General features: G+C 34.1%; 1 protein-coding gene across 1 annotated transcript in view; it reads right to left on the bottom strand.

The window, feature by feature from the left end:
• Nucleotides 1–1,035: 1,035 nt before the first annotated feature.
• LOC133191864 (superkiller complex protein 2-like) overlaps nt 1,036–25,626 on the bottom strand; it is a 31,356-nt gene continuing 6,765 nt past the window's right edge. The window contains exons 6-23 of the mRNA XM_061327600.1: nt 22,671–22,915; nt 22,411–22,542; nt 21,593–21,738; nt 21,279–21,425; nt 20,323–20,407; nt 19,902–20,008; nt 18,354–18,500; nt 17,681–17,771; nt 17,194–17,406; nt 16,864–16,974; nt 16,451–16,681; nt 12,743–13,018; nt 12,168–12,544; nt 10,043–10,253; nt 9,794–9,904; nt 3,999–4,217; nt 2,540–2,677; nt 1,036–1,242 (exon numbers count right to left, since the gene is read on the bottom strand). Coding sequence (XP_061183584.1) covers nt 1,042–1,242; nt 2,540–2,677; nt 3,999–4,217; nt 9,794–9,904; nt 10,043–10,253; nt 12,168–12,544; nt 12,743–13,018; nt 16,451–16,681; nt 16,864–16,974; nt 17,194–17,406; nt 17,681–17,771; nt 18,354–18,500; nt 19,902–20,008; nt 20,323–20,407; nt 21,279–21,425; nt 21,593–21,738; nt 22,411–22,542; nt 22,671–22,915 — 3,188 coding nt within the window. The 3' untranslated portion in view covers nt 1,036–1,041. The remainder of the gene's footprint in view (nt 1,243–2,539; nt 2,678–3,998; nt 4,218–9,793; nt 9,905–10,042; nt 10,254–12,167; nt 12,545–12,742; nt 13,019–16,450; nt 16,682–16,863; nt 16,975–17,193; nt 17,407–17,680; nt 17,772–18,353; nt 18,501–19,901; nt 20,009–20,322; nt 20,408–21,278; nt 21,426–21,592; nt 21,739–22,410; nt 22,543–22,670; nt 22,916–25,626) is intronic.

Raw genomic sequence — 25,626 nt, forward strand, 5'->3', positions numbered from 1 at the left:
TTATATTGTCACAACAAAAGTTGATGGACTGATGGATGAACATTTTTCTATGGAGTTCATGCATTTCATGGCAGCTCTAATTAAGACAGTGTGTGAAAGTGGTACCCTTAAGGGTATCTAATAAAAAGATTTTTTAATATTTTTCCAACATATTTCAATGTAAAACTTTGATTCCCTATTGTGGCCCCACGGGACCATGATTTGAACAATTTAAAATCTATGCTATCTCAGGAAGCTGCCACAAAAATTAAAGCTTTTCTGGCCCAGTGGTTCTTGAGAATAAGATTTTTTAATGACCCCACCCTATTTTTGTCTTTTCTTGATTATCTCCCCTTGTAAGAAGGTTTGACCCTTCATTTTAACAATTTAAACTTCTCTTCCTCCAAGAATGCTTTGTACCAACTTCGGTTAAAATAAGTTGAAAATGTGAAAAGTTTACAGATGGACGGACAACGGAGCTTTCAGCTCAGGTGAGCAAAATATCATTTAGTACGAACATGGATATAGCAAATTTATGGATGTAGGAAAGTCTTTTTTTTATCCCTAGCAAAATTCTTGTTAATTCCTTGCCAAATTTAAGAACTGCAATAAACTCAAATATACATGTATCAAATTTACAGTTAAAGCACAGGGGTCTGAGTTTTGTCATAAAAAAAAAAATACCAGAAGAAAATTCCACCCTCTCCTGAAAAAACACCAAGATAGCAGGGGGGGGGGGGGGGGGCATCTAAAACAAATATATGTCTAGGTTTAGTCTGGGAAGTTTATCGAATTCAGCAACCAAAGTGTTTGAGCTATTTATTCAAGTAAAAAATTTGAATCTGCCTGAAGACTAAAGGCCATGTCTGGCCTTTTTTCCACCTACCTGACTCCATGCCACAAAAGTGGCACGGAAGTGAACTCTGCAGTGAATGCATTTTGAAAAAACATTGTACCAGTATACAGATTAACAGATAGACTTCACTTACATCATACCACACAGGAGTTCTTATTGTTTCTGACCAGTAGAACTAAAAAGGACTAAAATTCTTCTCAAAAGTTTTATTGTGTGTAAAGTGAAGCTGCAAATACAATGTCTCTCTTGATCATATTAGAAGCTTCCTCCATTTTGCGATATAACACAGGATCACCGATTATACGAGCTGCATTCCTTACATCTCTCAGTGTTTCATGAAGTCTTTGAATACATCGGACAATAATTCCCTCCTGTACATCAGTCAATCCAGTGATCTCAGCAAATGGCTGTAAATGAATTTAAAAAAATGGACATGAGATACAGTGCAACTTTCTTATTCCGATGACAACTACAGTGAACATATTATTCTAAGAAACAAAACAATTATGGAAGTATAATCAATATCAAAACAAATCATTTATATCTTGTTTTCAATCAGTTTTATGTTAAGTTTGCTATACCTGTTTACTTCATACAAAGAATGTTTTGTATAACTGACAGAAGAAGGCAAGTCTCTGTGTTTTTTTTAATGCACCAGGACTAAAATATTTCAAAATATCAATCAAGCTTCATATCACTGACATTCTGTAATGCTTCTGTTCTATATAAAATTCTTCTTATTCATATATGTATATTTCATTATAGTAAAGCGAGCTCAACAGACTAGAACAGAGATAATTTATACAGTGCAGGGAACTAATTTTGTTACATAAACCAGCATCAGCATAAGCATTAGTAGCATCAGCATCGAGCTAGCATCAGCATCAGCATTTAAAAAACAGCATTACCAGGATCAGCATCAGCAAGCAAAGGATAAAATCAGCATTGACCTACATAAAATCAGCATTATCCTACTAGCATCAGAAAATCAATGAGTTTTAATTCAGTAAAAAATTAAAAAAGAAAGAAAGAATATTGGTTAAAGTATTCACATTATTGATACATAGTGAGATATTATGATCAAATAATTGTAAAAGGCACTTTTATTGCTTTAAACGGCAATGCTGAAATTTATTATCTACTTCCGGTAGCATGATGCTACTTCCGGTAGCATTGACCTAATTATAAAACAGCATCAGGATAAGGATTACTAGCATTAAATCAGCAAGCAAAGGAAGCATTCAAATCAGCAAGCAAAGGAAGCATTCAAATCAGCATTGATGCTGTAACAAAATTAGTTTCCTGCACTGTACTAAAATCTGAGTATTCGTTAAGCAAATTTTTGTGTGAAACGTTCCCAGAATTCCTTCGCTACCAGCATTCTATGCAATAATGGCATAGATCAGTCCCACAGTTAAAGATTTAGCTCTTGCAGAAAATAATTGCATCTACTCAACAATGTCTTTCATTAAAAATTTGTACTAGACTTATTTAGACTCATTACAAAAAAGCAACTTACATAAGACACCATGTGACATCACAATCTAAACTGTGTCTTGTGTATTTTGAAGTTTGAAGAGGTGTATGAAAGTTACAATTTAAGTGGAAGCAGTGTAAAGATTTTTGATGGTACAACTATCCTCTCCCCAATGGTCACATTGTATAACATATCAATTTATTCTCTACATAACCTTTATCCCTTACCAGTCCTCGTGCCCATTCAAACACCACCTCCATTAATCCAAACTTGAACTCGTCCTCATAATCTCCCACTAGATTCATTCCACATTGCCTCTGGAGGCCACTAATTTTCTGGGCTATTGATATTATGGATTCTTTCCCCTTCAAAGAAAAACAAAAATTTAAAATGTTTTCCCAAAGCAAATGAACAAAAACAGAAGTACTATAGCTAAGAATGTTCTGAAGAGTGCATGTTTACTATATAAAGGATATTTTCACCTTTCACCTCATTTTCACACTAATCACACTTGCAAATAATTGTACCCCATTTAAAATTCACCCGGACACAGTAGTGTTGATGAAATAACTCTGTATTCTTGCATAGATTTGTGCAAGAAGTTTTATTCTTTTTGTCAGGGTAAAAGAGGTTAAAATTTTCCTGTTTACAGTACCTATTCTGGTGAATAAATACCATCCCACCATTAGGTACTATTATTCCAGCACTATATTAACATTATTCTCCAGTCTACTTGATTTTCAATCTCATCAAATTTATAATTGCCCTGTGAAGACCAGTAGCCTGTTTTACAAAAGAACTTACGACTAAGATCAAACATTTTAGTTTTAGAGTGTAATATCTTGCAAGATTAATGATTCTGTTGATAAGTCAAGCATCAAGGTCAAGGTCAAATGGTCAAAATTTTTGGTGCCCAAGGAAAGGCCTTCTCCCGAGAAATACACATGTGAAATGTGAAAGCCATAGCACCAATCATTCGAAGGTTATTGCCAAGGTTAAAGTTTTTCAAAAGTAGGTCAAACTCCAAGGTCAAGGTCAATGGATTACAATTGTTGGTATCCAAAGGAAGGTCTTGTCACAAGGAATAGACATGTTAAATATGAAAGCCGTAGCACCAATTGTTCAAAAGTTATGGCCAAGGTTAAGGTTTTGCAAAACTAGGTCAAACTCCTAGGTCGAGGTCAAAGGGTCAAAGTTGTTGGTATCTAAAGGAAGGTCTTGTCACAAGGATTATATATGTGAAGTATGAAAGCCCTAGCACAAACAGTTAAAAAGTTATGGCCAAGGTTAAATTTTTTCAAAACTAAATCAAACTCCTGGGTCAAGGTCAAAGGGTCAAAGTTGTTGGTATCTAAAGAAAGGTATTGACACAAGAATTACACAAGTGAAGTATGAAAGCCCTAGCACCAATTGTTCAAAAGTTATGGCCAGGATTAAAGTTGGCAAAATTTTGCAAAACTGGGTCAAACTCCAAGGTCAAAAGGTCAAATATGATGGTACCCAAAGAGAGGTTTTGTCACAAGGAATACACATGTAAAATATGAAAGCCATAGCTCCAACCAATCAAAAGTTATGGGCAATGTTTAAGTTTTTGCAGATAAACAGACAGACAGACGGATGGACGGAACAATTTTAGGATAGTGCACTTTCACACAATGTACAGACATACACAGACTATAAGTATACCTTGACAAGTTCAGGACACAGTTTTGGCTCACTACAGTTCTTCTGTTCGAACACCACACAAGAGAGAAGAGCTGCAATTTCTGTCGGATGTAAATCAGTCAAGATGTTTTCAAACACAAGCTCTGTAATCATAATCTCATGGTTGCTTATCTCGCAAGCAACTCTGCCTTTCAGTTGCACAGCACTGTTTTCATCAATGTAGTTTAAGTGTTTTAAAACCTAAAATATATAAAACATTATATTTATCTTAAAGATTACATTAATCTTTTTAAGATCATAAGCTATCTTATAAATAATACAATTTCCACTGACATACCAGACAGGAAAAGGAGCTGTGAGAAATATATTTGTTGTAACTAGTACTGGTTTAGTACACATTCATTGTAACTGGTACTGGTTTAGTACACATTCATTGTAACTAGTACTGGTTTAGTACACATTCATTGTAACTAGTTCTGGTTTAATTAGTACACAGTTTTGTGACTAGTACTAGTTTAGTACACATGTTGTAACAAGTACTGGTTAGTACACATTCATTGTAACTAGTATTGGTTTAATAAGTACACATTCATTGTAACTAGTACTGGTTTAGTACACATTCATTGTAACTATAAGTACAGGTTTAGTACACATTCACTGTAACTAGTACTGGTTTAATTAGTATACAGTTTCGTAACTAGTAGTTGTTAAGTACACATTCATTGCAACTTGTACTGGTTTAATAAGTACACATTCATTGTAGCTGGTACTGGTTTAGTACACATTCATTGTAACTAGTACTGGTTAAATTAGTATACAGTTTTGTAACTAGTACTTGTTTAGTACATTCATTGTAACTAGCACTGGTTTAATAGTTACTAGGGATGGCAATTTGTAACCGGTTAACCGATTACTCGCCCGGAACGATGTTAATCGGTTAAAAAAATCTGTAATTGCTTAGTTGGAAAAAGTAAAATATATGTAAATTTTATCCCAATTTTCTGAAAATTTATTTTTTAAGAAGAAAATTCTGCACAAACGGAAATAACTTAGCGTTTTCACATATCTATTTAAGCTGAATTGGAGGTAATTATGTCTCTCTTGATTGAGATCGCATTGGTAATTGGTCAGTTTGTGAAGTGTTAATTACTGTTTAAACAACCTATCGTTACCCTGACTGTCCTGAAATTCTTTAATGATATTAATTAAATCAGAGTTGAGCACCGTGAATTCGTATGTCTTTTGCCGTTATCTATTAAATTATAGCATTAGACAAACATTGTAAATTAAGTGAAAGTCCAGACTTAGTCTTGCTTATGGTGGCAATGCAAGACAACAGTTTTTTTCTCATAAACTGTAACAAAAGTACAGGTAAACTTCGGTATCTCGACATCGGATATGTCGACAACCTGGGATATGTCGACATCCTTCCGCGGTCCCGGCAGTATTTACTATATAAATGATTTGCAAAAACTCTGATATGTCGACCTCGGTAATGTCGACAACCCGGGTTATCTCGACGTATATTCACAGTCCCAAGAGCAAGATTTACCTGGCATATGTCGACATCGGCAATTTTCTGCTCTACTGAACCTAACTGTTTGTCAGATAGGGTCGCTCGTCACGCACGGACGACTCCGGGTATCTCGACGTCGTCATAGTTTCACACCTTTCACACCCATGTTTTGACTGCACGCTGCTTAATTAATTTTATAGACTGTGTTTGTAGATGAATCCCAAGCCCCTTCGGCGTCTTGGAGAAGTTAATTCATTTTATAGACTGTGTTTGTAGATGAATCCCAAGCCCCTTCGGCGTCTTGGAGAAGTTAATTAAGCTTGGGTAATATCATTGCTAACTCTACCCGATTCTGCGTAAATGTACAGAATGTTATTTATATCGAAACGTAACATAAATTTAAATTTGAAAAAAGATAACTAAATTACAATGAATAACAAACACACTGAAAAAATTCAAACTAAGGAATTAAAAAATCTTTTAATGATATTTTGTAGGTAAAATGTATTCAACAGGAAACAATCCAATTAACGACACGATTTACCGAATCAGCCGTAATTCGTGCATCTGTAACACACTACGTTAGTTTAGATACACAAATCTCTTTAAAAAATTTATTTTAATGTACATTCTTCCCAATGAAATAAGGAAAAAATAATCCGCATTTAATTTTTTTTACCGCATATCCGATGTCGACTTTATACGGTTCGAAGTTTATAGAGCGCATTTCGTGTCCTGTTCTGACGAAAAGGCAAGTTACAAGCGAATGCAGCTCAATGTTGTAACTTTGTGCTGAAACTTTGTGAATTTAGAAAGAACACGTTTTATAAACAAGATTTTTAAAATAACTTCTTAGATTTTGAATAAAAATAGAGGGAATTCTGAAATATGTTGAGTTAAAGTCTATATTAAAGTCATGTACATATAATAAGATTGTCTGTTTTGCTATGCAATGAAATCTTGGACGTCAAGTCTCAACTCTGATATCTCGACACCTCGGATATCTCGACATTTTCCGATGGTCCCGTCGATGTCGAGATAACGAAGTTTACCTGTATAGAGAGGAAGAATGTAGAATGAACTTGTGTGACATCTGCTCTGGAAAATTATAAATGTCTGATTTCTCAGGCATGTTTCATGTTTTTAAAAAATATATTTTCTTGTCTATTGAAATTGAAAATAAAATATAAATATGTACATAAGGTTTCCTGATCAAGATAAACAGAAAGTTTCTTACATCTGACTCCCTTTTTAATCTTCTTGTGTATGTGAATAAAGAAAAAAAAATGTCCAGAAAATATGTGTTTTGATACGATTAACCAGTTAATCGGCCGGAACGTCTTGCGGTTAACCGATTAGCAATTTTGTATTTGATTGCCATCCCTAATAAGTACACATTCATCGTAACTGGTACTGGTTTAGTACATATTCATTGTAACTAGTACTGGTTTAATACACATTCATTGTAACTAGTACTGGTTTAGTACATATTGTCACTAGTACTGGTTTAGTACACAGTTGTTGTAACTAGTACTGGTTTAATTAGTACAGAGTTGTTGTAAATAGTACTGGTTTAGTACACATTTGTTGTAACTAGTACTGGTTTAGTACACATTTGCTGTAACTAGTACTTGTTTTAGTACACAGTTGTTGTAACTAGTACTGGTTTAGTAAACATTTGTTGTAACTAGTACTGGTTTAGTACATATTTGTTGTAACTAGTACTGGTTTAGCACACAGTTGTTGTAACTAGTACTGGTTCAGTACATATTGTGAGGACACTGCAATGAAAATACAAATTTCATGATGAATGTTTGGGAACATGGTACTGTAAACATGTTAACGTTTGCAACGGGGGAAATTTAGTGAAATTGCTGATGAGTAATTAAAGTTTCACAAAATTTATCACAAAATTTATCACCATGTAGTTTTGAAAACAGTACCATACTGCAAGTTAGGCATGTGCTTGTGAATTCTTAACTTCCATGCAAACAAAATGGAAATCACAAAATTTTTAATTAAAAATATCCAAGTTTACAGTATATATGTTTCATAGATCTAGGCATTAAACATGTTAAACAAGATACATCTCTAAAATTAGCTCTTTACAGGTACCCCAAGACTTAATTGTCTTGGTAGTTGGTTTAAACTTCATGGCAGATGACTGTATGAATGGATAATGATTTGAATTGTCAAATCTTTGAATGAACTCTTCAGAACTGTTCAACAAGATTGCAACTTGCTTTCTCTTTTTCCCCTTTTGGGGGAGGGGGGATTAATGATAAAATCACATCCCTCATTGATCTACATGATAGGTTGGTAACTAAGATGATCATGACACGTACATACCTAATGTCAAGATCATTTAGCAACATATAACACCATAATTTTAACAATTCAAACATTAACTGAAAATGAAAGAAACAGTTACAATTAACAAAATTAGCACTCAAGTCAGTTGATATTTAAATACCTGTTACCTACAATGTTCTTTTATTTATCATTTAATTATCATTTAATGTACCATTCATGAACTTTTTTCATTCACTCACTGTTAGTTCACAGTGTGTTCACTGGTCATTCACAATGCACTCACTGAAACAAAGACTGAACAATGAGTGATCTTCCTTGTCTTTTGGAACTCCGAATAGAGAGGATCTATATATCTAACAACAACGAAATAAGAAGCAACCTGCATGTCCTCATAGACACGAAGGAAACTTTTAAATATTACATCAGACCACAAATTTATATCTTATAGAATATAATGCAAAGCACTTAATTTTTTTTCTACTTTTCTATATATCTGTACATGTAAAATGTATATTAATTATACATTTACATGTACAGATATATAATGGCCTTAGGCAAACAGTTTGGCTCTTGGGTCCGACAAAACACATGTTGCCCTCGAACCCAGTCGATAAAATAATGTATAGTATTTTTTCTACATTGTTGGATCTCAGCCAATCAGAGGGATAGGAATTATTCAATCATATAATAAATGTTTTTATTTGCACATGCTTGCTTCAAATATCGATGCTGCTGAATTTATCAACACTTCATTAGCAATATAAATTTACAGTTGAACTTCGATCGGTATCTCTAACACAGATATCTTGAATACCATGGATATGTCAAAGTGATTTTGAAGTCCCAACTGCTTATTCCTTAAGTATTTTACCCTGGATATCTCGAATCCTCAGTTATCTAGAAATATTTTCTTGGTCCCTTCGAGTTCAAGATAACGAAGCTTTACTGTACTTTACTTTGTTTAGATTGAATAAATATTGGGAACTACAGGCAAGCAGTTTCCTGATTCTGGTTTATTCTATTTTAGAGTCAATAACTGAAGACTTCCAAAGCTTGGGACCAGAATTAAATCCTTAAACTCAAAGCACTAGTTCTTGATCAAGTCATGCATGGAGACGAAACTCTTTCTAAAACAACATAACAGAAACAAATAATATTCATAATTGTCGATATAGCTCTGAATCTAGTCTGATAATGTAGGCACTAAAAAAAAAATTATTGATTTAATTTACTTGTTTCTTACTTTTCTTACCTGATTATAGAATAAGTACAATTGTGAGGAAAACACCTCAGACATTCCCAATAAATTTTTGTGGCACTCATTGTACATTGCGCTCGAATTTGCACTCTGTTCGCTCATCATATTGTTTATGAACTGTTCACAACCTCCGAGTTCACACACCATTCACTCACTGTTTGTTTTGCATTCATTCATTGTTTCCTCACTGTTCACTAATCACTATAATCATTCAAGTGATAAAGCAGTAGATTTCAGAGCCTGTAAACACCACAGGTTCCTCAACGTAACATGCACCCAAAACACGGCAAACAATGATAAATGGATAATAATTATGGTGTTTTTGTCTTGGAATTTCCTCAAAATGAGTTTCTGACCATTGGATATTGTTAGAATGCAATTGGTTATCTATGCAAAAACTTATTAGTATTGAGATTATTCACCATGAGACTCCCAAACTAATCAACTCAAAAGTTGCAGATTAATGGCTCAAATTGGGCATGATTAAACCATCCATTACTCTTAATAAAATATATGCAAACTTAACGTAAATGCTACATGTGTATATTTAAGTAAGAACTTGTACATGAGCATTCATACATGTATATCGATCAAACACTGGCTACTTTGTTCTCGTATGCGCATTTACAGTAAACCAAGACAAAAAACTACATGAAAAAAATAATCAGATTTTAAAAACTGAAAAAAGTGAAGGGTCTACAACTCTACATTATTTATTTACATATTTACCTGGACTCTCTGTTGGTACTCTGGCAAGAGTGCCAGGCTCTCATCAGACAAGAGAAATTTTAGTCTTTTGTACTCATCCTTCAGTTGGATATTTCTTCCATGTTCTTCAAACTAGAATAAGAAAGCAACATGCATAATAATGAAGATTTAAAATCAAGATACAGGTCCAAAAACTCTTTATCTATCCTTCAGATTTAATATGTTTGGCAAGTTTATTTTAGACAGTAGGTTTGTTAATTTTACACATACATGTTCAGTAAAATGGGGGCAGTTTATACACTGGTAATTTTTAAAGCTGTCCTCTATGAAATTCAAAGCTCGGAACTGTTCCACAAGGTCAATGTCTCGAAGATGAAGGTCCTTGATTGGGTCCAGCCCAGGAAGACCATGAATATTGGATTCAATCATGCGTAGCAATTCTTGTGAGGCTGCTGTGACTGATTTTCCTGGTGGATCATCTCTGCAGAAAACAAGTATCTCAGATCATGACCAAAAACTTCATGACAATAATCTATTCTTAAAAATACATTACAGATTTATTTTTCATTCTTAAAATTTACAGGTGTTGAACAAATTAAAACATAGGTAATCAAAGACTTCAAAAATCACCTCAATGAATGTGACAAATAAGTAAGAGTAAGTCTCATGCTCCTCTAATGTTCTGGTAATGTGCATCCCTAAATACAACATCTACACAAGTTTGGTCCAAGTAGGATTTATAGATACTTGAAACTGAACCTGCTCCAAAAACTTGAACTGTACAATAACCCTGTAAATGTACCAGTAGGTCAAATTCAGTTCCCAATACATGTCTGGTAGTGTGCATCCCTAGATACATCATCCATGCAATTTTGGTCAAGGTAAGGCTTAAAGTTACTTCAGAATGGACTTGCTCCTGTATCATTAACCAGGACACCAACGCTGATGTCAATGCCGGTATACAGAAGCTGATCTCGACTTCGTCAAGGTGAGCTAATAATAAAAGTATTTCATTAAGATGCAGCTTTGACTTCAATTATGATTATTATCACATTTCCTATAAAAAATTTCCCCCTTTCTTTTTAATTTTGCCATTTTCTTAAAATAAATAATTTTTTTCTTAGTGATTTTTTTAAATTTTTATTTTGTAACAAAAACACTAAAAACAAATGGCCCATGGACCACATCGCTTACCTGAGCATTTTTGCTAGGAAAAAAGCAGATAACAGTTCATTATTGAAAAGTTTAAATATTAAAGTGGTCCTTGGGGAGGGGGTTGTGATTAGAACAAACTTGAATCTACACTACCTGAGGATGCTTCTGAACTAATATAAATAATCAATGTTTTGCTGTTCCTCGGAAAAAAAATTCTTATTGTTAATATATCTTTTTATTCTTTTGTAAACTTTGATCTCCTATTGTGGCCCCTCTCTACTTCTGGGGGTTCATAATTTGATCAAACTTGAATCTGCATTACCTGAGGATGCTTCTATATTAATATGACTAAACATGGCTTTGCTGTTTTTCAAAAGAAGATTTTTAAAGATTTTTCCAACGTATTCCTATGGAGCACTTTGATCATACATTGTGGCCCCACCCTACCACTGAGGGTCATGTTTTGAAAAAAAAAAATGATTCTACACTACCTGAGGAAGCTTCAATATAAATATGACCAATAATGGCTTAGCTGTTCTTAAGAGAAAGACTTTTCCAATATGTATTCCTATGTAAAACTTTGATCCCCTGTCGTGGTCCCAGCCTACCCCCGGTGGGTCATGACTTGATCAAACTTGAATCTACACTACCTGAAGATGCTTCCATATAAATATGATTGATCATGGCTTCACTGTTCTTGAGAAGGAGATTTTTAAAGATTTTTCCTATGTATTCCTGTGTAAAATTCTGATCGCCCATTATGGCCCCACCTTACTTCATGATTTGAACAAACTTATATCTACATTTGTTAGGAAGCTTCGCGTCTCTTTTGATCTGATGATCTGCGCCTGTCAACTTGACGTGATACGGCTCTTTGGATCAAGTTATTGTTATAATAATATATATTTCTTAATTCCCTTATTTGAGGGAATGACCCTTATTTGAACAAACTTGGATCCCCTTTACCTAAAGATATTCTGTGCCAAGTTTGGTTGATATTGGCCTAGTGGTTCTAGAAAGGAAGATGAAATTGTAAAAAGTTCACCATGACGACACCACCAACAACAACACCAATGAAAGAACAACGAACAAATTTTGATCAGAAAATCTCACTTGAGCCTTCGGCTCAGGTGAGCTAATAAATCAACAGAAAAAAACATCCTACAGAATACATTGAAGAGACTCCTTCATATACATGTGGAATAGCTATTAGATAAACAAAAGAGAGCTCAACTCTTACCTAAATCTTGGCATCTGCCTTTTCTTGATGTCATCAATGATCTTACTGGCCTCCACTCGGATACTTTTGACAGTCACTTTACTGATGTCTTTGGCCTTGACCTGAATCATTTCATGTCCCACTGGTGCCTCTGGCAGATACAGGTCAGTATCCATTACAGGGGATACTTCCTCATTCTCGGCCTTTTCTTCAGTTTTTGATTTCACAAGTTTATTTTTATCACATAAAATTAAGCATGTGAACACTCTTTCATTATTAGCTGCCACTGTAGAGTTGAGAACTATTCCTAACTGGTTGTTATGGAAACTGTTGCTAATGACTACAATTCTCCCTGCTGTTAAAGCTTTTATTGCTGCTGGGTGAGATAAAACAACTTCCTGTAAAATAAAAACAAAACTGTATTGATATGCATATACATGCAGTACCCATGTCTTGTCTTAGCCCCAAACCTTCAAATATATGTCTATTCACTTCACTGTTCTTTTCTTTCAAGAAAAATACTACAATTTTTTTCATAATTGGGGACACAGGCAATGTTTAAATTTTATCAATATTCTATAGTTATAAAATATTACCTGCAACTTCTTCTTAAGGCACAGATAATCCCTACAAGTCTCATAATATTTTTCAAGATCTACAGAACACAGGTAGCACTCGATGGGGCGGATCTGAGATATTTGGGTGTGAAGTTGGTCTATTGTGACCTTGTGTTTGCTAATGTCTTTCTGTTGATGAAATTCTGAGAAGCTTCGCTTGATCATGTCCTCCACTCGCAACTGTTCCACTCTCAGTAAGTTGAGTATCATAGAGTAAGTCAAGCGGAACTGGGATTCCAACTTAGTTGGTTTTCCCTACAAAATAATAAATAAAACTTAAAGGTGCTTAGACACAGATTTGAAGTTAATGTTTTCTCAAATTTTCTGTATAATATCACGACTTATATATTGCAATAGCATTTCACATGAAAATATAATTAAAAACTTATTTTATTTGGAAATTATTGGAACTACGAATTCCTGGACCCGTTTGATTTACACATCCTTGCACTTTCACAAATTTTATTTTTATCCCTAACATTTAAGAAAAGAAGCGATTTTGTTGTATATTAATGAAAAACATTACATCTATAATCCAGAAAATTCAGAGTAGAAATGTGCGAAAGCAAACCCCCTCACTAATATCGTCAGCCCGTGCTCAGTGTTGTGTACAGAGTTTAACAAATTGAATACACCTGTGAAATGTAAACTGTTTTTGTAAATAGGGCACGAGCTCTGTTACCGTTAATGTTTACGATTCACCGGGTGTGTTCAATTGTTAAAGTCTGCACACACCACTGAGCACAGACTGACAATACTGTGAGTGGGTTTTGCTTTCGAACATTTCTACTCTGAATTTTCTCGATTATAGTTTTAATATTTTTCATTAATACACAACAAAATTGCCACTTTTCTTAAGTATTAAGAATAAAATTAAAATTTGTGGAAGTGCAAGGATGTGTCAATCAAACGCGTTCAGAAATTTGAAGTTTCAATAACTACGAGATGAAATAAGATTTTTATTATATTTTAGTATGAAATGCTATAGCAACATATAAGTCATGAAATTTTACAGAAAATTTGAGAAAATATTAACTTCAAATCTGTGTCCAAGCACCTTTAAAGCAACTGCATTCATCTAATAATATTTTATTTTTCTCTATTACAATATTTGATATACAGGTGAACAGGGGACCATTAATGGCTCGAACTTCCATCTTAAGAAGTTCTTGATCTCTTGAAGCAAGCCTCTGGTCCCCAATTTTTTTTTTCTCCTCTATAACAATGCAAATTTTACTCTAGATTTCTCAATCTCTCAAAACTCTTGATCTCTTTAAGTCGAAATATAGTCCCATAATGCAAATTCAGTTGTAATTTACTCTCCATATCTCGAAGAAGCTTTGCATACCTAACAGGTACATGTGACCTAATTAGCACCTTTCCTGACATTTAAATGTCTCTAGCCATAGATAAGTGACCCCTATACTGAGAGGTTTCTTGGGGATCCAAATGGTGACAGTACTCTTAAGCCAGTTATCACCTGCACTTGAAATAATTACCCCTTATCATGCTACATAATATCATATATAATTATTATTACTTACAGTGTGCTGTTTAAAACAATAAAACAATTATTAAAATAATGGCGTTTTTAAATCACGTACTGTAGGATTTTTATTTTTTGAGATAGACCCATAATCCTTGGATCATTTTTGTTGTTTAAATCAATACCAATCTTCCTCCAATATCAGATTCATTCTAGAAACTCACTTGAACAAGTTACAGGTAAGAATAGGTAGCCTGGACTCTGTATAAAATTATTGGAAAATTTCATTCTCTCAAAACAAATACATGCATGATACGGGTTAATACCAACAATTTGATGATAATTTAGAGAAGCCATGAAAGTAAGAAATAAATTATAGGACAGACTTATTTTCTTGTTTGTTGTGAATGACTATGACCGTAGCAAAGGTTGTCCTAAGTACAAATAAAACAAATTCATATTAATGTATATTATAACTTACATTACTCTATCTTTCAAATATTTATATTGTATACTTTAACATGTTTGATTGAAAGAAATAAGAAAGATCTTATCTCTGACTGAAATCTACTCTTGCAGTTTTCTTGAGAATAAATACCCTCATATGATGTCCCCTTGCATAGAATAAATGAACAGAATGATATATCATACATTTAATTTACTCATTAATTTATTAATTTATTCATTGTATTTATATTATTCATTTATTGCAAATTTATTCATTAATTTACCTAAAAAACAAAACATAGGGATTCAAGTGCTTAATTCTATCACAATCAATAGCTTCCTGTTAAACAAATTTTCAATCAAAAAGTAACCTGTAAATTTTTTTAAACATACATAATCAGAAAATACAGAGCTCACCTTAACGAACGTTGTCTTTAAGTAAGGCAAAGTCCCACACTCAACTAATAATCTAGAAGTGTGCATCCCTAGATGCAACCTTTATGCAATTTTGGTCTGATAGGGCTTGTAGTTACTTGGGAAAGGACTTGTTCTAAAAACTGTAAAGCAGTCATTTATCCATAAAATGTAAGTAAAATCCAACATCTGAAGCAAGTTTGAGAGTGTTCATCCCTTGATGCATCATCAATTCAAGTTTGGTTCAGATAAACCTTATAGTTTCTTAGTAATGAACCTGCTCCAAAAACTTTAACCTGGTTGCTCATTTGGAAAATGTAGGTCAGATCCAGCATCTGAAGAAATTCCAGTAGTGTGCATCCTTATATGTATCATTCATGAAAGTTTGGTCAACATAGGGCTTATAGTTACTTGAAAATGAGATCTGCTCAAAAAAATTAACCTGGTCACTCAGTCAGAAAATGTTGGTCAGATCCAGCATCCGAAGCAAGTCCAGTAGTGTGTAATGTTAGATGTATCATCCATGCGATGATGTGAGTTTGGTCAACATAGATCTTATAGTTACTTGGAAATGAGATCTGCTCCAAAAAACTTTAACCTGGTCAATCATCCAGAAAATGTAGGTCAGATCCAGAATCTAAAGCAAGCCTGGTAGTGTGCATCCTTAGGTGTATCATCCAAGCAAGTTTGGTCAATATAGGGCTTACAGTTACTTGGAAATGAGACCTGCTCCAAAAACATTAACCTGGTCATTCTTAAGCTGAAATTGCAGCATCTGAAACCTTGACTGGTACAATGAAACACACTAGAAGCATGATCCATGCATCTCTGATTAATATAAGGCATAAAAGTACTTGAAAAGAAATCTGCTCCAAAAACTTTAACCTGGGATGCAGACGCCGACACCAACGCCAAGGGTATTACATAAGCTTCCCCCAACTTCGTTGAGGTGAGCTAAAAAATTAAACTCTCAATCTCGAGAAGTTTTTCCATGGTCCTGTGGACTAGAGCTATTGATAGTCACCTGTAGATGTATATCTGGTTGTTACTGACTAAATTTAGAAGATAATGTTCAATACTGTAGGTCACCAAATTTTGAGAAACCTTATTTTTGAAAGATACTCGTATTTGTTATTTAATAGCAGAACAAAAGTTTCATGAATTCTGGTTACTGCTCTATATTATCTCTATAAATGAAAATATGCGTGAGAAAGAAATTTTCGTGAGCAGACTGTTATGCGTAATTACACCAAAACAAAGTTCTTGCAGATTAATTACAGTATTAAAATTCTCAAATACTGAGAGGGAGAAAGATTGACAGGGAGAGATAAATCACATACCAGCATCATTTTATGAAGATCAGACATCTCAGGCACATCCCCTTTACAGAGAATAATGACGGTCCCTGTGGTATCTAAACCCCTCCTCCCTGCCCTCCCAGCCATCTGGATGTACTCCCCAGGTAGAAGGTCACGGAAATTTGTCCCATCATGCTTCCTGATGCTGTCAAACACCACTGTTCTGGCTGGCATGTTCACACCCATGGCAAATGTTTCAGTTGCAAAGAGAACCTATTATGGAATTTGAGACACATTTGGATGTAACTCTATTGAAGTTTCCATGGGATGCAAAATTTAATGTTAACCTTATTGGTTAAATTTTCATTGAAATATAACTGAATTCAAAAACTTATAAACTATGTGCTTCTAAACTTTGGTGAATAAAAAATGTCTGGCATAAAAAAGGGGCTTACTTTCACTAAAGCTCTCTGAAAAAGCATTTCCACAACTTCTTTGAGAATTGGAAGGATTCCACTATGATGTTTTCCAATCCCATTCTTCAATAAAGTCTCCATTTCTATTACCTTAAAACAGAAGAAAATTCTGATGGTATATCCCGAACCCTTGGATATCTGAAAGTTTTTCTTGGTCCCATACAGTTCAAGATAATATTCTTTTTCTTATTATGATGTGTTGCTGATGAGAACTTTCACTTAAGCTAAAATTTTATAATTTGTGAGTCACAAATCATGAAATATTTACATGTATATTTTCCAAAAAAAATTAATCACAATTTATAATACCTGAGGCAGCTTCTGGTCTGGAGGTTTTAACCTCTTGATGGCACTGTGGAAAAAGAGGTGGATCTCACTTTTCTCCTTAGCTGTTGTCAGGTCTTTGTTCTGTAGATTCTGTGTGTTTTCATCAATCTTTTTCTTGGAGAAGGTGAAAGCCACGGCTGGCAGTTTGTCTTTCTTGCTGAGCATGTCTATCACAGAGATCCATATGTTTTTATCCTGAAATAAATCATTTACTTTGCTTAATATCACTGTATACATGAGTATATTTCATTTTATAAGCTGTTAAAATGTGCAGGTATTCAATATATCCATGCATTTGATTAATTTATTTCATTCTACAAAAAAATTCCGGTACATATACTTCTAACTAATAATTTTTTTAATTTGAAATCTCACAAAAAACTATCTTCTTGTCTTCTTTAATATCTGAATCTATTTGAAAGACAATTTAAGGACAGATTTTTGTTAGGGGCATTACATTACAACTTACTTGGTGTGGTTTTCCTCCCCTAGTTCCTTTGGGTCCAAATCCTTGAGAAGATTTACTTTTTTCTTTTTTGGCATCTAGAGCTTTGTGATATCTATTCATAAAGAAACAAATGTAATTGATCATGAAATAGTTTCCTCTAGATCCTTTACTTTCAATTTTCTTTCAATTCACTTCAACAAAACCTGTTTTAAAAAAAATGTAGTAAGCCATCCATAACTTACATGTATTTTATTTTTTATCAACATACATGTACATGTACATAATAATTCTTTTAATTATTTTGTATATTTATGGTCCTCCTGTGGTTATAAACGTACATGTATGAGACAGACATAATTTTAACATGGTTCTCATGGCTTCTGAACATTTGAAACTTTTTGTTCACATACATGTACATCAGAAAGATGCATACAGAGTCATCAAAATAATGCTGTCTCAAAGAAATCTTGGGTTGCAGACAAGCTTCGCATGATGATTACATAGTTTACATGCATGTAGTTACAAGATTTATATCTGAAGAGAAACAGATCTGAATCAGGCAGGATATTTTTGTCAGCGACCAGGCGACTACTTTTTACCTTTTCTACCTTATCTGAACTTTCACTGTAGAGCTGACCAGTGAAGCCCCTCAACCAAAGTACATCCACTGAAAAAAAACAAATAAAACTTTTACCCATTTGTTAAGAAAACTTTCTTCTCATCCACAATCTTAAAGAGTTCATTGCTGGTCTTTCCACTTGTTCCCGTGTAAAGATAATGTTCAAGAGGTACAGGTCTTTTCAAGGTGCTAATTACATAGATCTTCTTCTTCTTTGTTCTTCTACAAAAAAAGGAAGCAGTGTGAGCTCTGTAATCTACAGCATAATTTTAACAAAATCATCTTTTCAAAGATTTTTCTTTTTATATTAATTTTGGATTAAACCCCTGTTTTTCCTACAATATAGACTGGATACGTACAAATGTAACTAGAAAACTGACCAGTCAGCAAGGGCCCCACCGAGGGGTAGAAATATAAGGGTGCAGCTTACAGAATGAGAATTTTAATTGATTACAAAAATTTAAAAAATATATAAAGAAGAATATGCAATAACAACTGTATTTATAAGATTTCAAGATAATTCCTAAACATCCAACAACCTGTTAAGAGTATCCCTGTATTTACATAAGGCAGTAAAAAACATCATATCTATAATAACTCAATTAAATGTATATTTAAACAAGAATAAAGCATGTGTTTTATAAAATACCAGCCTTCAGTGAATACAAATATCACCCAGGCTTGACCTTAACTTCAAAACAAACATCAGTTGCAGACAAAGGTTAATTTATCTCAAAATGACAAATAAAGATAAGCCTGGAAAATTTTCTGCCCCAGACAAGATAGTTAATCCCAAGGGATTAATTGTACTGCTCTCTCATCCTTTTCTTCCAAGTTTACAATAAGAACTCTTTCAGTAATGACAGAATGAGTTTATTATTGGACTACCCATTAAAATTAATATTATTCTTGAATTTACATACGACAGCCAAAAAAAATGAATAAATAAATAAATAAATAAAATATATAAATAAAAACAAAAATAAATAAATAAAAAAGCATATCTCTATGTATATCTTGTTTTTAGAATTCAATAAGATCATAACTCATTGTATATTTTACCAAAATAAAGTATGAACATTATTTAAATCCACATTTCAGAGAATGTAAACATCATTCAGAATTGACCTTAACTTCAAAACAAACTTCATTTGCAGACAGAGGTGTTAATTAATCTCTATTTGACAGAAACAGATAAGGCTTGGGACTTTCTTCAAGAGGAAAGTTAATTAATCCCATGGGACTAGTTGCAGCTTTCATAGTTTACAATAGGAACATTCTCAGCAGTTATCTCTCTTTGCCCTGGCACTCATTCTAATGTAAAGTTAAGGAATCTACCCCACCACCCCAGCTCCAAACTGGATGACATAGAGAACCAAACTTAGCATCAAAATACGTCTTACTGCCTCTTCAACCAACATACCAAATTTGAACTTAATTGGTCAACTACAAAAAAAGTTATTAGAAAAAAACAGAAAATTTGTGGACGGAGGAATGACAGACGGACAGACAGACAGACAGAGTGATTACTATAGGGCACCCGCAAATCCTTGCGGGGCCCTAAATATACATGTACATGTATTAGTAAAGAAGAGATGCATTTTGTATTAACTCTAAATTTACCCAATCCAATCAGCGAACTCCAGAGTATTAGGTACAGTTGCACTCAGAAGTATAATGTTGACATGTTGTGGTAACATAATCAGCACTTCTTCCCAAACTACTCCTCTCTATAAGAAGATATGTACTGTAAAATAGGGCTGTAGTGTTAAAGTTAGGTCGCGAAACTTGTGAAAATTTTTCGCACACAAATAAAAGTTGGTTTACAGCAAATTATTCACTCTGAAATTAAACAAATATTAACAACTGCATGTTCCACTGTGCACTATTTGAAATGATACTGTAGTGGTTCTGGCTGTATGAAGCGTGGACTTCAGTCTGGATAGCTCAGTGGTTAAACCACCTGACTAGTAATGCAGGAGTCCTAGATTTGATTCCGGTCCAGCCATAAATTATCACCTTTGCTAGCTGTCACAATATTTACCTCTGCATCATTTATGTAATGGACTTCATCAAAGATCACCCATTCTAGATCTCTTATTACATCTGATCCATTGTAGAGCATAGATCTGGGGAAAAAAATCCAGATGATATTTATTTATATTTCATCCTTGTGAGCATCTTCTCCTTAAATGAAGGACATAATATTCAAGGCCTGCAAATATTACTTAGAAAGTAATAACAGTTATATCATACATGTATACCGGTAGATCTAAAATTTGAATATGTGGTAAATCCAGGGGCGTAGCTTCCATTGTGGCAATGAGGCAACTGCCTCACTAGATTTTTATCCACCACCACTCCCTCCCATAGTTAAAAATACATTGCAGAAAATATCTTGTAAAAATTATAATTTAAGCAATTCTATAATGTACGTTCATACCATCAAGGTTTGGGCTCTACCTCCATTACCGAAAACTCCAAGTAGACAATGATTGGAAAAAAATTAAAAACTGATAAATGTTTGACAATTATAGTTTTGACGAAATAAAAACAAAATTTAAAAAAACATGTTTTCATCTTAACATGTGTTACAAGTTTAAGTAAGCATATTTATTAACTCCTTTACCATCGTCGGAAACCTGTGGTCGGTCTAGCTTCTCTTACCTCGTTGGTTTCTGACGATGCTCTTTTAAATGCTTTAATAATATGTGGTATCATATTCACACTATGAAACCGGTAAAATTAACTATACTTCTGTGCAGGAGAAGTCTGATAAAACACCCAAATCCATATTCTGTCTGGAGGGGGGTGTGGTGCCCCCCTCTACCCCCCCCCACCACCACCACCATGGCGCTGCCTTGACCTACTTGGGGCCTTAGGCGGCCCCATACCCCCTGCCCCTATGGTTTTGCCTCACTAGAATTTTAAGTCAAGCTACGCCCCTGAAATCTTCAAAAAACAATTTCAATTACTTGGCATATTCCATACAAATGTTACCTGAGAATCTCTGTAGTCATGATGAGACAGGAAGCCGTCTGGTTAATCTGAACATCTCCTGTAATTAGCCCCACCTCCTCAAACGTCAGCTTGAATTCTCTGTATTTTTGATTGGACAAAGCTTTGATGGGGGATGTGTACACAGTTCTAAAAGAACATAAATTCATGTTCACTATATTCAAAGGCTTGTGAACATCATTTTTGGAGTTAATAATAACCAGAAAAGCAAGAAAAAAAATGTGCATACATGTACAATACAATGACAAGCAAACTACAAGGCCCTGAATAGTAAAATTTGGTGTTGTGTGGCTTACTTGGTCATGTGTTTCAGTGAGAGCGCTATGGCATACTCAGCCACCACTGTTTTACCCGCAGATGTGTGGGCGGCAACAAATACACTCTCATGGTTCTCCAGGCGTAAAATAGCCTGCTTCTGGAACACATCCAACTCAAAGGGCCACTTGTACAGAAAGAAAAAAAAAGTTAACATACATTTATTCACTTTTTTCAAAACTTCAATTCAGAATGCGCAAAATCATAGATTTTATATATAATAAAGGAGATGTAAATATACCTCATAACTATTACAAAACATTTAGAAGAAAGGACTAGTAGAATTTTATTTTTTATTAACTAAGGCACTGCAAAGTTGAGCATCCCCTTGCAACAAGATTTTATTCACTGATACAGTTTCTCATACAATTTATTGCCATAAGGTATTCACAACTTAAAGAACATCAATCACTGCCCTTGACCTTAAACCTTTTTTTTTTCTTTTTTGAAGTTCTTTTGACCTTCAAATGTATAGGCATGTTCCTCTGGTCACTCACCACCTCTGTAGCAAGTATGAGACAAAATAGTCAAATGGTACTCTACCATTGGTGGGAAAATGCCTTGACCTTGACCTTTTAATCCTCTAATCATAAGGCTTGTACCAGTGGTAACCAATCATATCTGTAGCAAGTTTAAGACTGAAAAGTCAAACAGTACTTTTAAACATAATGTGCCCATAACATTGTTAAGAATGCACAGACTAGCCCATGTGCATACAGGTGAGCTACCATATCCCCTTGCAACTTTTTTTGCAAGAGGATAAAGAAATCATGTATAATTTTTTTTTTATCTAACAGACCTTGTAAGCCATGTCAGGTATTCTTTGGTAGAAATCCTCCACAGGATGGTCAGTGTCTACTTTGATGGCCCATTCCTCTTTCTTCTCATAGCTGGGTCTGTAGGCTTTCTCACTTTCATTTTCTTGATCAATCTAAATTTCATAATCACACTTGCATAAATTTAAAGTAATGCTCTAAAACTAAATGATATCCAGAACAAGATATTTTTTGTCATTCTAAATGCCCTTTTTCAAAGTTTAATCAACTGCATTAACAATACCTTCACAAGATTTTCCAAACTGTCACTCTTCTCAAGTTTTAGATCGGCTTGAATTTGACCTTGACCTTCATCCTCTACTTTGATTTCTGCTTCATCCTCCTCGTCACCAAGGTCAAATTCATCAAGATCTCCTGCAGACATAATGTCTGCCAGATTTATAAAAGTTGATTCCTTCTTTTGAGGTTTAGGGTCAAGGTCATCAAAGGTCATTCCGTCCTTTAAACCAGGTGCTACTGATAATAATTCTGTAACAAGTGGAATTTGATAATTTAATAGTATAATTTTTCGTTTGAATAAAAGGCCCTTAAGTCTTGATGGTCTCCTAGTATCACGAGAAGATACACACTCCCCATGATTAATCTTCCTGCCTGTGTATAGTGATGGGGGCGTCTGTCCGTCCATTAAGCTTTGGGGTACACATCTCTTATCTTCATTTCCTGATATACAGTCCCTGAAACGCTCTACTTTCCCATTTTTCCGTTCGCTCACCGTTCGTTCACCGTTCGTTCAGCGTGCGTTCACCGTTCGTTCACCGTGCGTTCACTGTTCGCTCTCCGTTCACAGTTTTGCGTTCACCGTTCACCGTGCGCTCGCGTTCACCGTTCACAAAGCGTTCAGCGTTCGCTCTTCGTTCCGTTCACTTTGCGTTCACCTTGCGTTCAGCGTTCACCTATCGTTCAGTTTTCATTGTCATTCGGAACTCCGAAGTGAAAGGACTTATCTTTTTGTAGGGAATGAGTTACAGGTTTTTTATTTTAATAACTAACATATCGTGTTTGAAGAATCATTATTTCATGTTGAAAAATATCTACAATATATATTTTTATTATTCTAACTTAGCTGTTAGGTTATTTATTAAATCACTCTGGAAAATAAATGTTGTTATAAGCACATTCTGTACCTATGAAAAACGATGCTGAAATATTAAATATATTATTAAGGGCAATGTGCAAATACTTCAAGCACTGCAACATTTTGTTATTTTGTTAAAGACGACAAATCGTTAATGGTGACATAATTACATATGTATCTAAGTCAAATAATTACGCAGCAAAATTACGAAAATATTTATTTCTAACACGTTTTTTTTCAATTACTACAGAAAATATGATAGAACTAGTTCTGAGAGTTATACATAGTACTGCGGATATCCTATTAATTTATTATCTTTGGAGCGAATTAAATTGATAGTGTGGTTAAAGGAAATATTTATTTGAAATGTACTGCACTACAGAATTTTCTGTAATATAATATGTAAAGTCTATAGTTATAGAGAAAAAAAAAATCTTTCTTCAACGTAACTTTATATGTTTGCCATTCGATATGATTAATACCCCCCCTTATTTTCCCCCTAGATTGGTTACTTAGTCAGTACTGTATTTCCAGAATAATTTAATCAACATCTTTTTAAAAAATAAGTTAAGGTCTTTTTTAGAACAAAAATTTCAGTCTCAAAACAAACATGCATCTAAAAAAGTCACAAAACAATAGTAGTTTAAAATGTACACGTGTCGGCGGTGGTATTTGAAATTGGCAGAGAGTATGTTTCAAATTCAAGTGTTAATGCCCAATGTATTTTATTCATTTATTATTCAAATGTTGGGATCAAATCTAGAAATGATAAAAATAAATGTTATATCTTGTTGGAAATACTCGCACTTCGTCTTCTATGTGACGAAACTTTCACACCTGCACAGTGTCGAATGATTTTGATTGACAGAAAAAAAAGTTACTTTCACTGTCTGATATATTTAGAAAAAATTTTCAGAGTTTTTGTTTAATATTGGTACAAACATTTAGTGAAGCCTGAAAGGAGGGGGGGGGCTAAAACGGAATCTCTCTCTCTCTCTCTCATTTGTCTGTTTAATAAAAACTATAACAGCATACTACATAAATATCAAGTTCGGAAAATTGAATTTATAACAAATAATATGAATATGTATCTTTGTATTATCTTGTCCGAGTATAACCACGGCCATCTACATTTACATGTAGAAGTCTGCTCAATAAATCATCATGAAAAATAGAAATGACACATAATATATTATTGTATTAAAAATTTAAAATACGAGCGTATAAATGCAAAACGTCCACTGACCTTTGTAATTATTTTTTTTTTTCATTACTTTACACGAAATCGCCCTGACACGGAGATATATGAATGGATGTTACAGCTGCTTTAATTCATTCTATAAGTCAGAAGTTTTCTCTGATTTGTTTATACTTCAGCGTTCGGCAACAATTGCAATGTTTTAATGCGATAAGAATCATGTGATTAAAAACTTATGTGCATGCATCGTCTTTCTTAGGACAATTTTGGAGAATTTATTTTATTGACTTATTTATTCATTCATTTATTGGTTTACTTATTTATTATTTATTTATTTATTTATTTTTTTGGCACCTAACATTTTAATACAATAAAATAATTTCAACGCAGGGAAAATATCAGAGGCATTCCGAATATATCGTTCATCTTGCGTTCACCGTTCGTTCACCGTTCACTTTGCGTTCGCGTTTGCGCTCCGTTCGCGTTCTGCGTTCGCTCACCGTTCACCGTTCACACATCGTTCACCAAGTTGCGTACAGCGTTCACACATCGTTCACTCACCGTTCGCTCTGCGTTCGTTCAGCGTTCGTTCACCGTTCGTTCAGCGTTCGCTCACCGTTCAAGTGGGAAAGTAGAACGTTTCAGGGACTGTACCACTGAATAAATTAATGAGACTTTCACAGAATCTTTGTTACATAGTGTCATTGTGCACCTCCTTTTTTTTTACTTTTTGATTGGGTACATATTTCAGGTTTCCATTAGCAAACCATAGACACTGCCATTCTTTCTATAATATTGAGGGGTAGCCATCTCTTATCCGCAACTCCTCATATACCACTGAATAAAATTTAATGATACTTTCACAGAATCTTTATTACATAGTGCCATTGTGCACCTCCTATTTTA

Source organism: Saccostrea echinata, unplaced genomic scaffold (genome assembly GCF_033153115.1).
Source record: "Saccostrea echinata isolate AGI-Se365-2 ecotype Australia unplaced genomic scaffold, CSIRO_AGI_Sech_v1 ptg000025l, whole genome shotgun sequence".
Lineage (NCBI taxonomy): Eukaryota > Metazoa > Mollusca > Bivalvia > Ostreida > Ostreidae > Saccostrea > Saccostrea echinata.